An 18,132-nucleotide genomic window follows, 5' to 3' on the forward strand; every position below is an offset into this window, starting at 1 on the left:
TTATCCACCACCGTCAATCGCCATTACATTAAATTAAATAAAATCAGAATCATTATTGCATTTTGATGATTCCCTAATTATTTTGATATATTGATGGTCCTTGGCAGTATGAGCTCTAATTCTGATTAAATTGTTTGCAAATTTTTTTAATTGTAAATATTTATGTTATATAGATTTTTCACCAGTGAAAACACCAATTAGCGTTGTCATGACATCATTTTCCTGTGACACCAGAATCGGATTAGTGAATAGCATTTATGTCTCCTATGAGTAGTCTATAGTCCCCATGAGCCAAGATTGCAGCACACAAGTCATGTATTTCCAGGGCTGAATTTGCTAGATACGCAACTGCTTTTAAGATGAATGGGAATGCTAATAGATGGCTTCCTCCAGATATTGCACATTTATTATTGGAGATTTTTGCACATTCAAGCAGACAGAAGCTGTACTTGACTGTACATGACTGGAAATACTGCCCAGAGGGATTGATTCAAGTGTTTACCTTGCGAGTGCTCTTCCACATGTACTTCATATAAGCGTAGGTGACATGAGGGTGTGCGGTGGGCAAGGGATGGTCAAGCTGTTTGGAGGGATCCACACCGAGTAGGAGAACAAGCGTCTTATGGGCTAGTGCCTGAGGAACACAAGATTTGACATTACATTTTTAGAAACTAACAGTTTATCAGGGTTTTAAAAATGTGTTATTGCCATTTGCCAAACTATGTTAGTTGATCAGGCTTATTCTTAATATTGATCTTTTATTTATGATGTTTCTAAAACAGGTTTGTGTGGGAACTGCAGGGGGTTTGTGAGTTGATGAAAAGCAAGTAATTAATTAAATCATACAAATTGTAAAAATCAAATAAACATATAGGGCTGCCAAATTATAAATAAATAAGTTTAAAATAAAAACAATTAAAATAAATATTTACTAAAAAAGATTTTATTTGTTTACCTGCATGTCATGTGACCATTAACTGACATCACAGAACCGTGAATGTGCAAATGCTAAATTGTTGCTAAATTAACTTAAAATCTCATGGGGGGTACTTCATGACAAAGGGGGTTCAGATGACGAAAAAACCCCAAAACAAAACAATAAATGAAAAAGCAAAGTGTCTGCTTATGTCTCTAAACTGGTGTAACGATAAAAATAAGATGGCAAACATCGACAAACTAATTGAAGTGTAAGTTCAAGCCCTCTTTAAATTTTTGTTGCCGTGTGTTTACCTTATGAAACCTTGCAAGGTCTATGTAGCAACTGATTCACGTTGTGCCTAACAAAGCCCCTTAGCTATTCTAAAATAACTGTAAACCATGGTTTATAGGGGCATATTACTGTAAATGTATAATATATCCTTGTTGGCAAACTTTCACATCAAAGCTCAGGATAGTCAGAATTTATTTAAACATGAGACATGACAAACGTAGGCATACACATAGGTACAATACAAACATCAGTTTTGTGCACAGGTTTCATTTTAGCTCTAGGTTCTAAACACTGTGCCACATTTTGAAAGACATTTAAAACTTCCACAACTGAGTTTTTTCTTTTGTGAATTTGAGCTTTGGCAATGATGTTTTATGTGTTACATAATGAGTTCAGTTCTAAGCTTGTGATTGGATGTGACACTGTTGTTCTTACTAGTCTTCCACTTTTTCCACAGAGGCTAGCGTACTTCAACCACGTCCTCATGTCCTCATGTGGACTAATGACCAGGGAGCGCACCATCAAGATCCTCTGCCAGTCCTCCACAATACGCTGGCAACCCTGAAAAAAAAAATTCAAATTTTTAGCACTTACATTTATAACCTACGCTGCAACTTGAGTTGGTTAGTTTAGATGATAAGAAATTGGTAAAGAGCAGCTGACAGCTCTAAAAATGGTGTGTTTGCCTTTAATGTAAGACAATTTGTTGACAGAGAGATGAAGACATTTTGCGTTCTCATTACCAATAGACATAGCCTACATAGCCAGACTTGACTATTGGCAAAAAGTATGGGTTAGTGTTGAGGTTATAAAGTGGGCAGTCCTTGGCTAGAATAAACTGCTTCTACAAATGACATTTAGGGTTGGGTAAAGCTGAGATTAGAGCTGCACGATCGCGATTCTCCCACGACAGACAACTAAACAAAATAAATACATGTAATTTACTAGAGGTTCTGACAAAATGTTAATTGGTGCAGTCTAAGTGTTTAAATGATTTGAATGAATTATTTATTTAAAAAAATCAGCTTGAATGAATGATTCAATGACTCACTCATGAATACTTCACTTGTTTTATTACTGGACGAATCAGTGATTTTGAATAAATCTCTTGAACAAATGATTCAATTACAAATATTTTTTTTAACAGTCACTTGTCACCACCAAGTGGCATAGCGATGCAATCGATGCAATCAATGTAATCGTTATTTAAAGCGTCAAGTTTCTGTCAAAAGTTGATTTGCTCTATTTTGATCGCTACCAAAGACATCAGTGTTTTTTATCCGAACTATCAACTTTTATCCCAGTACTTCTGAGATAATTTGAATATTTGTAACACAGAAATAACTGTTTACTGTTGTTGAAAATACTGTTTTTGAAGCTGTACTATACATGACAACTGCTTTCTATGGGTCAGTGGCAATGCCAACGCAGATCTGAATGATCCACTGTGATTTTGTTAAAGGTTTAATAAGATTGTGTGGATGTTTGAATCAAGATTGAGATTATTTAATGATTAATCGTGCAGCTCTAGCTGATATCGATGAAAAGCTGACTGTACATTAACCACTACTAATACAACTGATCACAGTGTTCTTTGCCTGTAATTCTCCTAAACTGGAGCTGAACAATTAACCGTTGACTTTGTTTGTCAATGACAGTGATGGAGTACTCGAGTCCTGGACTCGGACTCGAGTCCGACTCGAGTCCTTATTCTCTGGACTCGAGTCCGACTCGAGACTCCATTCTCTGGACTCGTGACTCGACTCGGACTCGCGGACTGATGACTATACTTGGACTCGGACTCGAGAATATATAAAATCGGACTTGAGCATTCATCAAATGAATGACATTGTTTCTGACTAAATAGGTTCTAAAAAATAGATATAAGATGTTACACTTTTCCTGTTTCGGGGTCCAAGACCGGCCGTGATCTATTTTTTCCCTCACAGACACTGCTACCGCTCGCTCTCCTTGCTTGACAACACACTCACTGACGTCACTCACTTTACGCCGCATTCTCGTGAGAGAGTTAACGTAACACTCATTTAACACTAGATAAGTTCCTCTACATCTAATCAGCAATTTCGATTTTGGCACGCTTTGCAGCAGCTGAGCTGACCACTAAAGAGCGAATGTACAGTGACGTGACATTTAAAGGTACCAGATTTAAACTGTGCTTTCGTGCTATGGCTGGCGCTGAGCCAAAATCAGACGCGCTCAGCGCTTAATTCCGCTTATCATACAATAACACAACACAATTATGTTTATTTTAGCTAACAAACTAGACGGCGACCTTGACTATGTCACACATCGCAACCACTCTTTTCCTGCGGAGTTACAACTGCTTATAGCACTGTATTTTCTGTTTTTTTTTGCCACAGTTACATTGGGATTTAGTTTGCTTTTCAAAATTTTAAAATTGTTTTTCTTTTACCATATTCGTCAAGAAGAATGCATTTCTCCTCCTCTGTCCAATTAGGCTTTCTTTTTTGTTTTCTTTATCCATTCCAGTTGACTGATCATCCAAAAATGTATTTAAACAATTAAATAAATAATCGTGCCACAGCTAGTTGACAAAGATTTGAACTAAGGTCAAAGGCAATTCTAGTGATATCATACACATTTCTAGCTGCAAGAAAGAGTGCCTGAAAAATGTTGCAAGTGTATATAATTTCGACTCGGACTCGAACACGGGACTCGAGACTCGACTCGGACTTGAACTCAGGTAATGGTGACTCGACTCGGACTCTTCTTTGGTGACTCGGACTTGGACTCGGACTCGAACACTGGGACTCGAGACTCGACTCGGACTCGACAGTTGGTGACTCGACTACAACACTGGTCAATGATACATCAGTTCTGCACTCTTACGCCTCTGTTTATGAATGGAAAAGTCTGCAGGTTTGCACCATTAGTTCACATTGTTAATGGTTTGTTTTTCCCCAGTGGCACTAGCTGAGCATATAAAAGAAATGCATGCTGACACTTCATCAAAGCACCCTGCTGAGCTTACGTCAAGCCAACCACAAAATGTTTTCTTATAAAGCCTCAGCCAGGTCAGGATAGGATTATTGATGCAGGAACACAACCACAACAACAACAACAGCATATGGAAGTTATTGGTTTGAATCAGTTTGATGAGCCAAAGTTTGTAGTTCGGTCGGATATGGCAATAACAAAGAAAGTAAAATGAGGAGCATATTACTAACATGAACTGACAGTAGAGAGAGAGTGCACTTCTGTTGCATGCTCTTGATTGCTGATCGTTCACTTAGCACACGTGTCATTTGAATTAAAGTAAAAGTAAAAACATGAACTGTTTTTTTTTCTCTATGAAATGTTTTGTTTTTGTCACAAATTGTGTTGTGAATTTTCTAGTAATCAAATGAAAACATAAAACATTAATTTAATTTATCTTTTATATGAAATTAATTTTTTTTGTCAAACAACATGAGCTTTATACTGTTAAAATTACAACATAGAAGAAAAAGAGGGATTATTCCTTAAAAAATACATTTTTGATAATTTATTATTATTAGTGTTAGTATTATTATTAAATTGAGATATATAAATTCTACTGTACAACAGTAATATATTATCAAATTAAACCGAACTTTTATTTTGACGGGTTGTGGTGAAGACCTTTGAGTTTCTGTGTGTTAATGATATAATGATAGTTTTTCTTAAAGGGACAATGTGAACTTTTTTATGTATTTTATTATTTAAAATCAATATTTTTATTCATAAATATGTCCTCAATGGTGTACAAATACCTCTGCCAATTATCTGACTTATCCTCAAAAACGAAGAATTTATTATCTTTATATACATGGGACGGGTAGGTCCACGGAGGCTTCCATGTAGTTCCGCCATCTTGAAAAACTATGATAGCAGAGAGGGACAAAAAGTACTAGGCCAACACGTTTCCACAAAGCGTTTTCGTTCAGAGCCAGCGTGACGTAACTGAAAGCAGCAGAAACGGAGGAGCAGTGCAGTGAGAGGCGCTTGTCACTGCCCCGGCAAGTTTAAAAGGCTGCATTGCAAATCCTCTTCGCCAGAAAAGTCCAACATAGATCATAAAAAGAAACGTGACCGGAGATTACAAAAAACACGAGTTAATGTCGGGATAGCTTTTTCCAGGTGAATAGAGCTAATGCAGGAGAAAGATTTCAAAAGAGAAAGCAGACGCTGAAGTCCTGCTTTCTTCTCGACAGGTAAGTCAATGTTACAGTCTTAACCCTCATGTGGTGTTCGGGTCAATTTGACCCGGAGAAGATTTTCTTTTTCCCGAAAATACTAGTTAATGTTATCGCTTTGGACTGAAACTTAGTGACTTTGTTCCCAAACGGTTTAACTAAATCTCAGGGTTTTTTTTGAAAATTTTCTTATTTTTTTGTGGGAGTTTTGTTACCTTGTTACACTTGTGGTGTTCCCGGTCAAAAATGACCGGCCTATAAAAAATAGCTTGTAAGTCACTCATTATACCATATTTTCACCCAATCTTGGATTCAATCTTTTTGTCAACTTGTTCTCTTTCAATTAGGACTGGTTTTATATTTCTGTTTGCATCTGATTAATCGTGGGCCTCATTTATCTGTGAGTGGGCATCTCATTTTTTGAGTAAAAAACAAATAATTTATGAGGAAATTTGGAAATATGAAAAAAAAAATGAAAAAAATGGCTACTGTTGATCACACTAGTCTACTCTAATGTTTCACCAGGAATTTTGTTTTGAAACTTTTGTTTTGTAAAAAATATGGCACATAGTCACACTTGTGGTGTTCCCGGTCAAAAATGACCGGCCTATAAAAAATAGCTTATAAATCACTCATTATACCATATTTTCACCCAATCTTGGATTCAATCTTTTTGTCAACTTGTTCTCTTTCAATTAGGACTGGTTTTATATTTCTGTTTGCATCTGATTAATCGTGGGCCTCATTTATCTGTGAGTGGGCATCTAATTTTTTGAGTAAAAAACAAATTATTTATGAGTAAATTTGGAAATATGAAAAAAAAATATGAAAAAAATGGCTACTGTTGATCACACTAGTCTACTCTAATGTTTCACCAGGAATTTTGTTTTGAAACTTTTGTTTTGTAAAAAATATGGCACATAGTCACACTTGTGGTGTTCCCTGTCAAAAATGACCGGCCTATAAAAAATAGCTTATAAATCACTTATAATACCATATTTTCACCCAATCTTGGATTCAATCTTTTTGTCAACTTGTTCTCTTTCAATTAGGACTGGTTTTATATTTCTGTTTGCATCTGATTAATCGTGGGCCTCATTTATCTGAGAGTAGGCATGGTCAAAAATGGTCACAATGGCCGACCATTGAAAGTGAATGGGAGAGACTGAAAATAACAGAACAATTTAGTTTTCAGGAGCATGTTCATTATTTTCATGTACACATATGAGCATGTGTGCTTGCAAACATTGAGCCCTTGGACCTGTGCATGTATCGATACATTTATACACACGCTACCCAGACACACACACGTTAAAACACACAAACTTTTTTGAGTATTACACACATTCTTTTCCACAGAGAGAAATTTGATTCTACCCTAACCTGCATCTAATATACATTTATCCATCTGACATTACCACATGCACACGCACACACACGCGCACACACACGCACACGCACACACACGCACACACACGCACACACACACACACACACACAAACTGGCCGTGACTGCAGGCTTCAAAAGAATCATGGTCTTGTTTCATCACAGCTTCCAGACAAAATATTATGACATTTTGTTTTGGAACTGTGAGGTTCTCACACAGAACTAGACAATATTTACAAATATACATCATGTGATAGCACAGGCATATATAAAATGCCTCACAGCACCTTGCTTGTCATTCATTTGTGGCAGCACAATGGCAAAACAGCTCTGCACATGATGTTATTCATCAGATTTTTGACTCAGAAACTAGTGAGGAGGAGGAAATGCAGGATGCATCTTGCAGTGAAGATGTTTCTGAAGAGGAAGGCCTTCAGAAGAAAACCTGCCTTGCCTCATAGGTGGGGATGAAGGCCAGGACAAAGTTCCATCTTTTGACCAGAATGAAACGGTAACCTCAGCTGGGCCCTCATCACTGGAAGACTGCTCCTCATCAGTTGTTTCAAGCTCCGTAGCCGATTCAGTGGTGCCTTCCTCTTCAGAAACATCTTCACTGCAAGATGCATCCTGAATTTCCTCCTCCTTACTAGTTTCTGAGTCAAAAATCTGATCACGGCCTGTGTGTGTGTGTGTGGTAATGTCAGATGGATAAATGTATATTAGATGCAGGTTAGGGTAGGATCAAATTTCTCTCTGTGGAAAAGAATGTGTGTAATATTTAAAAAAGTTTGTGTGTTTTAACGTGTGTGTGTCTGGGTAGCGTGTGTATAAATGTATCGATACATGCAAAGGTCCAAGGGCTCGATGTTTGCAAGCACACATGCTCATATGTGTACATGAAAATAATGAACATGCTCCTGAAAACTAAATTGTTCTGTTATTTTCAGTCTCTCCCATTCACTTTCAATGGTCGGCCATTGTGACCATTTTTGACCATGCCTACTCTCAGATAAATGAGGCCCATGATTAATCAGATGCAAACAGAAATATAAAACCAGTCCTAATTGAAAGAGAACAAGTTGACAAAAAGATTGAATCCAAGATTGGGTGAAAATATGGTATAATGAGTGACTTATAAGCTATTTTTTATAGGCCGGTCATTTTTGACCGGGAACACCACAAGTGTGACTATGAGCCATATTTTTTACAAAACAAAAGTTTCAAAACAAAATTCCTGGTGAAACATTAGAGTAGACTAGTGTGATCAACAGTAGCCTTTTTTTTTTTTTTTTTTTTTTTTTTTCATATTTCCAAATTTACTCATAAATTATTTGTTTTTTACTCAAAAAATGAGATGCCTACTCTCAGACAAATGAGGCCCCCGATTAATCAGATGCAAACAGAAATATAAAACCAGTCCTAATTGAAAGAGAACAAGTTGACAAAAAGATTGAATCCAAGATTGGGGGAAAATATGGTAAAATGAGTGACTTATAAGCTATTTTTTATAGGCCGGTCATTTTTGACCGGGAACACCACAAGTGTGACTATGTGCCATATTTTTTACAAAACAAAAGTATCAAAACAAAATTCCTGGTGAAAATGTTAAGTTGACTAGTGTGATCAACAATACCAATTTTCTCCAGATTTTATTTAATATTTCCAAAATTATTCAAATTTTTACAAAAAATTACTCAAAAAATGAAATGCCTACTCTCAAATAAATGAGGCCTATGATTATTCAGATGCAAATCAAAATATAAAACCAGTCCTAATTGAAAGAGAACATGTTGACAAAAAGATTGAATCCAAGATTGGGTGAAAATATGGTATTATGAGTGATTTATAAGGTTTTTTTTATGGCCCGGTCATTTTTGACCAGGAACACCACAGGTGTTATAGGGTTTTGAACACCACAAGCTTTTTTCATTGTTTGGTTGTGTAGAACATGCAGTATTCGTATTTAAATAGGCTTACTCTTGCACCCAGATGCGTTCTCAGGTACCGAAATTTGGCACCGATTGATTTAATGAGAATCGGTACTCGGTATTACCGAAGTAATTCGGTCGGTGCCGTTAAAAGTACCGAGTTCGGTACCAAACCCTAACGAGTGGTTCCCTACATTTTTACAGTAATCACATGACGTTTTCAAGAAGTTTTCTGTGCGCAAACATTCAAAGCGCGTACCCAGAATGCTGCCTTAGACAGCGCGCGAATAGCCTATTCAATTTAGTTATTTTTCATGTCTTGCACGTGAACTGACAAATTCACAAAAAATTATGTTAAAATGCCTGTAGAGGCAAGTATTCTTGTGAAACATAGTCGGTTATGTCTTAAGTAAACAGTTGAAAAGAAAACGTGCGTGTAACAGTATGTTGGATATGTGTATATGTGTATGGATGTGTGTAACAGTATATATGGATATTCTTTTGGTTTCTCTGTCCAATATTTGTAAAAATTAAAAATGCAATGAAAATACAGGTATCGGCAAGCACTAAAAATAAAAGAATCAATATCGGACTCGTTCTGGAAAAAGTGGTATCGGTGCATCCCTAGTTTGCATCATTGAATCATTTTCCTGTTATCACTGTAAAGCTGCTTTGTTTGAAACAATCTGTATTGTGTAAAGCGCTATAAATAAAGGTGACTTGACAAGGATAGAGGGAATAACATTGCTGTTACCTGCAGCCTCTCCCACCACGTTTCCCTGATGATGTCCCTCCTTTCAGGAACCAGTTTATACTGGATCACCTCCTCTAACTCAGACAACATCTGACATGACACCATGGCCTATAAGAGAGAGATAAGGAAAGAAAAAAATCATAGATTAGAAATGAAGTTCAATTATCTCACCCAATATGAGATTATGTGTGTGTGTGTGTTCATTAAGCTGAAATACTGTAATAGTCGTACTATGTAATAGTCTTTCCTGAAATGGTCTCGACTTTACCTCACATCCTGAACAGCATTTTTATCAAAGCAGTTTATGTGCGATTAAAAAGAAAATCTTTTTTTGAGTTGAATGATCATTTGACTTAAGCCTAAAAAATCAAATGTATTAAGACTGAGGTATATGTTTTTACCCCATATGCTCTACTGTAACTCTCTCCAGCCATGGCAGTGAGCTCAGCATCCAGTAGATCTCTGGCCTTGTCGATGCACTGAAATCACATGAACACACAACATTATACCCAGTGGTTAAAGTGGGATTTGGCAGGTGGGGGAACCCTAAATTTTTTTGTAGGTGCAACAGGGAAAAATGGCTCACCGTGGGACAACATATTGAGTATCGTGGTATAGCAATACTTTTTGGTATAATTATCATCCACAGCCCCACCCACAGACATGTGCATTAAAATGTGAGGTATTTAGGGGGGTTCGGGGGCATGCTCCCCCGAGAAACCCGAGTTTCTCTGACCTACAAATGTGCAATTTAAGACTTTTGAAGGCCCAAAAAATGGATAATAAATAGCTTTAAAACCATGTCATTGAGTGGGCATTAGATTATTTTGTCAATACCTTCTCTCTCCTCATCTACATCTTTCTTTTTCTCTCAGTCTCCTTATCCTGGCCTATTTCTTCCCCTCCTAAAGCTGAACTTTGACTGATAGTCTTTTCATTTTCGTCTGTGTCAGTGAAGAAAGTAAACATATGCTTAACTGATATTTATATGTTTTATGAATCATTTTCTTAAACAGGTTAATTTACTCAAGGCTACCAGGTCAGTATTGCCAATAGGAACCTTCTAGCTTTGGAATTTGAAAAGTAATTTTAAATAATACAAATTATAGGCTACGTTTAATGCAGTTGGTGGAATTGGCAGATGTTCCCTCATCATGCGCTGTGCAAACGCGTCAAAGCATTCTCAGGTATAAATATGCAGCATTAATGCACGTAGGTGATTTTGAACGAATATTTCATGTCGATATACAATGGTTACATAATGTTAAAACTAATCCTGCTATTGATATCTTTGTAAGACCCTATAGAACAGTGGCTAGGGAAAACAAATGTCAGGCGAAATATCGAACCTAAAACTAACTTTACCCCGCTCAACCACCGTGAGTGCATTTCACGCATTTGTAATCGCTCGCGTTCAGCGATGAGGGAGGGAGGGAGGTCGGTCGGTCGGCCCAGCTCGGGACCACCGAGATTCGTTGAGATTAATGAATCTATTTATTTATTTATCTGAGGTGCCGGAACACAGTTCCGGACCGTTCCGGCCCACTTTAACCCCTGATTATACCATTGCTGAATATTTTATTCTAGTTGTTTCACAGGCCTTTTTTCAGTAAACGTACATCTATGAAGTAGGTCTGTTGACTCCATTGCAGTTATTTCAGTCAGTTGACTGCAGTACAGTCACTTCAAATTATTTCAATTATTTTAAAGGGCCTTATAGCCTATAACAGCAAAAGAACCAAAAACTCACAAAGACACTGACAAAGCAAACAAGTATGACATACAATAAGAAAACTTGCCTGACACTTTTGTGATAATCAGCACAAGCTGCGACACAAACACAACATGATATGTGAACATTAGATGAACCTAGATGAAACCAGACAGAATAGCTCTGACCACACGAACTGAAGGGTTGAAGTGTAAAACTCTACACAATGGTAATTACAAGCTTATCAATCCACACAACATCAAAATATACCATGCAATACCGCTAGCACCACCTGTTTTATTTTTCAAAGAACTCAACGCGGCTATCTCTAGTTTTATCTGGATTAAGAAAAAACCCAGAATCCGACTTAAAACGATGCAGCGTAAGAAACTTGATGGAGGTCTTTCATTCCCTGATTTTAAGATTTATAATCTAGCCTTCCAAACAAGAACAATCCAAACCTGGGTTAACCCTGATTCCCGGGTTCCGTGGCGAGATTTAGAAGTGAATATCACCCATCCGGTTCGCCTACAGGATTTACCCTTTGTAAGTGTTTCTAAATCCTCTAAGAAAATGTATGGACCAATCATAGAGTACTCCCTCGAGGTATGGAAAAAGGTTGAGAAAAGTATGGGAGGCCCCTTCTTATACACTAAAGTTACACCTTTGTGGCACAACTCTTGTCTGTGTACTGGTAAAAAACCTTTTGTCTATAAAGCTTGGTCGGATGCTGGAATTTTTACCTTGAAGGACATTTTCTGTGAAAATGGCATCAAATCGTTTCAGGAATTAACCTGGATTTTCTTTTTTTTTATATTTGAGACTGAGGTCAGCTCTGAAAGCATATGGCGTTCCTTGGACCACTGACATTTTACCTCATCCATTATGGAAATGGCTGGACCCTAATACCTCCTCCAAGGGCTTAGTTTCTAAGATCTATAATTCAATTCTTGTTCTGCAATACTCATATATTCCAGCTGTCCATTCCTGGGAAAGGGATGGTTTAGCTAAACCTGACTGGGATGTGGTATGGGCCAGATGTTTCACTGCATCTAAGAACCTGGCTCACCAGATGATTCATTATAAATGTATTAATAGGGCTTATATTACTCCTAGTGTATTATTTAGGATGAAGGCTAGATCTGATCCATACTGTCATTTATGCAACTCTGCTACAATAGGTTCCTATTTACACATGTTTTGGGAATGCCCAAAGGTGGTTCCTTTTTGGACCTATGTAAATACTGTTCTTTCAAAAATCCTTCTTTTGGACATACCTCAAGACCCCTTGATTTTTCTACTTTTAGATGACTCCGCTCTTCAGCTGAATGCTCATCAAAAAAGGGCCTTACTGTCAGCTAGCACGGCTGCTAAAAAGACTATTTTAAAGCTATGGATAGAGCCATCCATACCAACATCTTTCATCTGGTTATCGTATTTCAGAGACATTGTATTGTTGGAAGGCACCACTGCCAAGGTCAATGGCGCAAATGACAATACTATTCAGAGCTGGACAAAAATTGCAAACATTCTGTTAGAAGAACTAAGATTTTGACATCCTACTGTATCTTGGATCCTGACACCCAAACACCTCTCTGTAATTCCTTATTTATATATATATTATTATTGGTATTACTATATATTTTTATTTTTTTATATATATTTTTTTATTTTTATTTTTATATACTGTATATATATATACTCTTATAGGTGGAGAGTTTTCATGGCATCTGTTTGTATATAGTTCAGTGAGCTTTGATTTGTATCTGGTATGTTAACTTAAAATAAAAAATATTGATCACAAAAAAAAAATACCATGCAGTACTTCACACTGTATAAATATGGCATTATGGCATTTATTATTAATGATCCTATTATTAGCTTTATATTAAATATTGGGCAATATAAGCCACTTTTATAGAGGTTGTTTTTATAGCTTAATGCTATTAAGATGTTTTTCATTATACCATAGTTTATTATTCATGTTATTATTGTTGTTGTTATAAAACTGTTTTTTTTTTTCCTGTGTCATGAACTTACAGTCAAACTCTGATGCTATGCAAGAGCTATGTTCACTTTTCATTAGGGCAACTAAAGGAGAATTTAAGAGCTTGTATCCAATGAATTAAGGATGAAGCTATTACATTTTCTTCTGTGTAGATATGTGCAGTTCTAATAAACTTTATGAAACTTAATTATTGAAACTATGAATTCAATAATTAAGAGCCCGCAATATTAATATTGTTCAACACATTTGCAGTATATTCAAAAATATCTATTATTATTCGTTTCTTATTTTTTCTGAAACATTTATGGAGGAACGTGTGGGCTGGATGGGCTGAATTTTAGCCCTAGTCAGGGCTGATGATTCTTCTCTTCTTGGGCCAGAAAGAAGACCTTCTAATAATAAAACTACTTAAAGCTGCAGTCCGTAGCTTTTTTTGGGTTAAAAATTATCCAAAATACATATTTGGGAAAATACATAACCAGCCAGTGTTCAAAACTATCTGCTTGCCTTAGCTCGATTCAAAGCGGTAAGCTTGTAATAATGTTTTTAATTCCAGTTGTACTGGTGGATTTCCACGGGAGATTCGAGCATGTCTTTGCGTCATTACTCCACATCTGTACACATAAAGAAGGAGTCTCGGCTATTAGGCTATATTGCATGTGAGGATGTTGGAGGTGGAGATTTATAGCCTTTTCTCACAGCACTTGATATAATTAAACTTATCAATTTGATGGCGGATCCAGAAAGGTTCAAATGACAATCACCAGTGACAACTAGAGATTCACCCGCTGTAAAATGCAAAAGACTTTTGTTCGGACTTCGAAGTGGCTACAGAAAAAAAGAGACTCCAACCGGACCCATGCGAAAACAAGGATACATATTGGAAGGACATTACATGTAGTCACGCAATGCTGACGTTGTTAACTTTAACAATTTGAGTGACCGCTTTGCACACTTTCCAGATGTTGAAAGTCGCCAACTTATTTTAGGAGATGATTTTAATTGTATACTCCACCCAGTACTGGACCAATCAAAAGCCACTTCCAGGGCACTTAGTAAATCAGCTTGATGTGTCAATGAGTTTCTGCAAACTTGTGGTATGTTTGACGAATGGACATATAAAAAACCAAAACCGCGGCAATATTCTTTTCTTTTTTTTCAGCAGTTCATCAGATCTATTCCAGGATTGACTTCATCTTTATAAACAAGAGAATGTTTCCATTACTTAGATAAAACTTTACGCAGCCATTGAACAACTGAATCAACACTGAACTGACTTCAGACTACTGAACAATGACACTACTGTCTTATTTTTTAGAGCTGCTTTACAGCATATATGAATTCGGTTTGCATCATTAATCATTACTTTCTGTGTTTATTAATAAAAATCTGCTTTGAAACAATCTGTACAGTATAAAGCGCTATATAAATAAAGGTGACTTGACTAGAAACAATGTGTTCGAATTTTTAAGACGATGCTGCCGCAGATACACAAGCATTTCATATTCTCCACACAGTGTGTACAGGCTTTGATCTTTTGCGCATGCTCACACGTTTTTTTTCTGCTATCTATCACCATAAACAACTTTTTGAAGAATTAAAATGATTGAGACCTTGTGATATGCATATTGAGATATGCACATTGGTGATATTTCAATCATTTCAATATATCATGCAGCTCTACTAACCAAAATGACCTGCTCTGACCAGAAGCACAGTTTCATCTGGATCTCATCCTGTGAATGGCTACTTTCCTTTCCAGCATTAAACTCGAATCATGCTGGGACTGCGTTTCATCATAATAACCTTTGTTACAATGTCCTCATGAGTAATAGAGCACGTGGTATGACATGATAATATTGATAAACACAAAGAGTACATGGACGTGTCTGTGATGTTCTCCATGTGTATGATCTCATCTCTCTCTCTCTTTCTCCCACACACATTCATTTTGGAAAAAGGAACATTAAATCACCACAGGGTCCAAACATTAGCCAAGTAATTTTATGTGCAGACTGAGGGTAGCCTTTTACCAATACTACATAACAGACACAATGCACCACGCCAACGTTTGTACTCCTCGTTTTGACTGAACAACTTTTCCCTTCATCTCCCTCCTTGTTGTTTCTTCCATGTACAGTGAGTTGGACATTTTAGATGATGGAAAAATAAGTTTAGAGGTAGTTTAAATCCAGCTCATTTAATAACTCTCATTAGTTGTTCATTATGTAGTACCTGTTGAGCCAATGAGAAGAGATCCTGATGTAGAGCAAGCACTGCCCTGTAAAAGGCTCCATCATGGGTGTCTCGTGGGATCATACAGGTATACTCTTCCATACTGTCCCAGTGGCCTGACAAACACACAAAGAAGCAAATTATATATATATATATATATATATATAACTATTACATCTGCTACAAAATAAAAAAATTAATAATATAAACAAATATCTGTATGCAATATCTGAGAAGAAAAATCTTTTTCAAGATAAAGTTTCCCAGCAATGTGGAGATTTTAAAAGCAGAAGAATACTCAATATAATATCCAAATGATTTCAAGGAGAAAGTGAGTATGATGAAACCACAGTAAATGCAAATTTATAGTTGTCTGTCCTCAGGTCAAAAGTCACAATAGAATCTTGTTGCTTCATTAAAACATATCTTCTCAAAAAGTACATGAAAATGAAAATCCACTTTTTTTGTGGCTGTTGTTAATTTTGCGTATTTCATATGAACTCACCCCCTTGAAATATGAGTTGTGAAATGTAGCTTTTTTTTATTATTACAGGTAAGCAGAGACAAAGACACCTACATTAGGTCTTTACATTTAAATAAATATTTACAATTTTCTTTTGGGGATTTTAAAACACAATGTTAATATTAAATAGAATATAAAACATGAACATTGCATGATTGTATGATATTTCTGTAATAACAAATATTCTAATTTGAATGGCCTTCAAAGCACTTACATTAGGAAGTTGCCTTATTGCTTCATGTAACCAACTGTAGTTAACATATAGCTTAATGTTGCTATGAATATATAGTATTGTCAGACTTGCAATTGGCTGCTGTTGCCGTCTGACATCAAGAATGTGTTGTACGTTTGTGCACTAACCCCTTGTCGCACCCCAAACAAAAACTCTAAACTACAAAAACTATGGAACTGCACGAATTATGTAAATAACCAATTTTGCTCAAAATTTTTAACAGTAAACTTTATTCTAAAGGTGAGCAGTTTGCATCTCTGTCCAATAGAAGTGTAATTTTAATTATGCATCATTGTGTTAATGTGATTATAGTGCTACCTTGTAAGTGGAAATTAAACAGGGGCTTGCTAGCAGTGTTTTATAAAAACTAGAGAAAATTGGATAAAACTGACAGTTGAAGTTGCCAGATAAACTTGTATCACACACACGTTACAGAATTCACGAATTCCTGAACTTTAACCTCATTTTAGTACAACGCAAAACACAATGATGTTTTTTTTTCTTTCTTTAATTATAATTAGGTGAAAGGTCTCATTGTTTCCTCCCCTCACCCAGTCCCCATGCTGCAGCTGCTGCCATGCGGGCCATCTTAGCTTGAGTCTCTTCACTGACCAGAGTCCACTCCTCACAGCACTGCTGATGCAGCTGACCCCTGACAAAGAAACAAGAGAAAGAGAATGAGAAAGAAAGACAGAAGAGGAAGCAACCTCACATAACCAGAATTTTGACTATCGGAGTAAAGTCTGATCCACAATAAAGCTTACTCTTGTCAAGAACCTTGGAGATTGCAATGCATGCTCATTGCCAATACTCTTCTAGTTTGCACACTTAAGAGACACTAACTAGTAACAGACGCCACAACAGATTTTTTTTTTTTCGGTTACTTTTCTGTGAAAATCAAGGTAAAAAATAAGCATAAGCCCTTCCTCCATGATGTTTGACAACATTGTCAAACTTAATCAACTCTCCCATTGCTATCTGTGTGAGTATGAGTGAGAAGGTTTCATGGACATAGCTTCGTTCAGAATAAATAAATAAAATAAAGTTGCATCAGAGTCGGTGAAACGCAATTCAAAGATTCATTTGAATCATCACTCAAAAATGTCCCTTACAATACTTAAGCAAAAACTATTAGTAAATAATAAACAGAGCAATTCCAAGAGGGTCCTCACACCATCGGTGCTCGGGCCCTAATAATTCTGTTTATTAGTTGGTGCATTCATATACAGTGCCTTGCGAGAGTATTCAGACCCCTTTATTTTTTTCACATTTAGTTGTTGCAGCCTTATATGCTACACCGCTTTACTTTTTTTCTATACCCCATAAAATCAAAAAAGCAATAACAAAAAAACAGATTTGTGATAAATGTACATTTATATAAAAAAATAAAATAAATAAATAAACAATTACATAGCATAAGTATTCAGACCCTCAGGACTCTGTATGTACTTTGGCACCTTTGGCGATGATTACAGACTCAAATATGTTGGGGTATGAATGATGCAACATATTTGACCAAGTTGTCCCTAAGTCACTTTGCATTGTCTTGGCAGTGTGCTTAGGGTCATTGTCCTGTTGGAAGGTGAGCTTTCGACCCAGTCTAAGGTCCTGGGCACTTTGAACCAGATTTTCATTACAGATATCTGTATTTTGCTTTGTTCATTTGTTCATATTCATTCTTGCCTGACTAGTCCCCAAGTCCCTGCCCCTGATAAACACAACCACAGCATGATGCTTCACAATAGAGATGGTATTGTGCAGGTGCTGAGTGGTCTCTGGTATCCTCCAGACATGATGCTTGGAATTGAGGTTAATCAGACTGACCAACTATGTCTTTTAGGTGGTTGTTTCAAGTGTGGGTATTTGCAGATCGGAGTAATGAGATTGCCGAAAGGTAGTGGGTGTGCTGAAAGCTTTACAGTTGGTCGCAAAAGCTGCCTGTTAGGGT

The 18,132-nt window shown here is 36.6% G+C and overlaps 1 protein-coding gene across 1 annotated transcript in view; it reads right to left on the bottom strand.

Moving 5' to 3' along the window:
* Positions 1-18,132, bottom strand: part of mtor (mechanistic target of rapamycin kinase) — a 191,538-nt gene that overhangs the window by 62,229 nt on the left and 111,177 nt on the right. Inside the window, exons 31-36 of the mRNA XM_056246740.1 lie at positions 16,736-16,836; positions 15,430-15,545; positions 9,877-9,954; positions 9,476-9,583; positions 1,646-1,771; positions 503-634 (exon numbers count right to left, since the gene is read on the bottom strand). Coding sequence (XP_056102715.1) covers positions 503-634; positions 1,646-1,771; positions 9,476-9,583; positions 9,877-9,954; positions 15,430-15,545; positions 16,736-16,836 — 661 coding nt within the window. The remainder of the gene's footprint in view (positions 1-502; positions 635-1,645; positions 1,772-9,475; positions 9,584-9,876; positions 9,955-15,429; positions 15,546-16,735; positions 16,837-18,132) is intronic.

The sequence above is a fragment of the Rhinichthys klamathensis genome, unplaced genomic scaffold (assembly GCF_029890125.1).
Source record: "Rhinichthys klamathensis goyatoka isolate OS25496 unplaced genomic scaffold, OSU_Roscu_1.1 h1tg000040l_1, whole genome shotgun sequence".
NCBI lineage: Eukaryota > Metazoa > Chordata > Actinopteri > Cypriniformes > Leuciscidae > Rhinichthys > Rhinichthys klamathensis.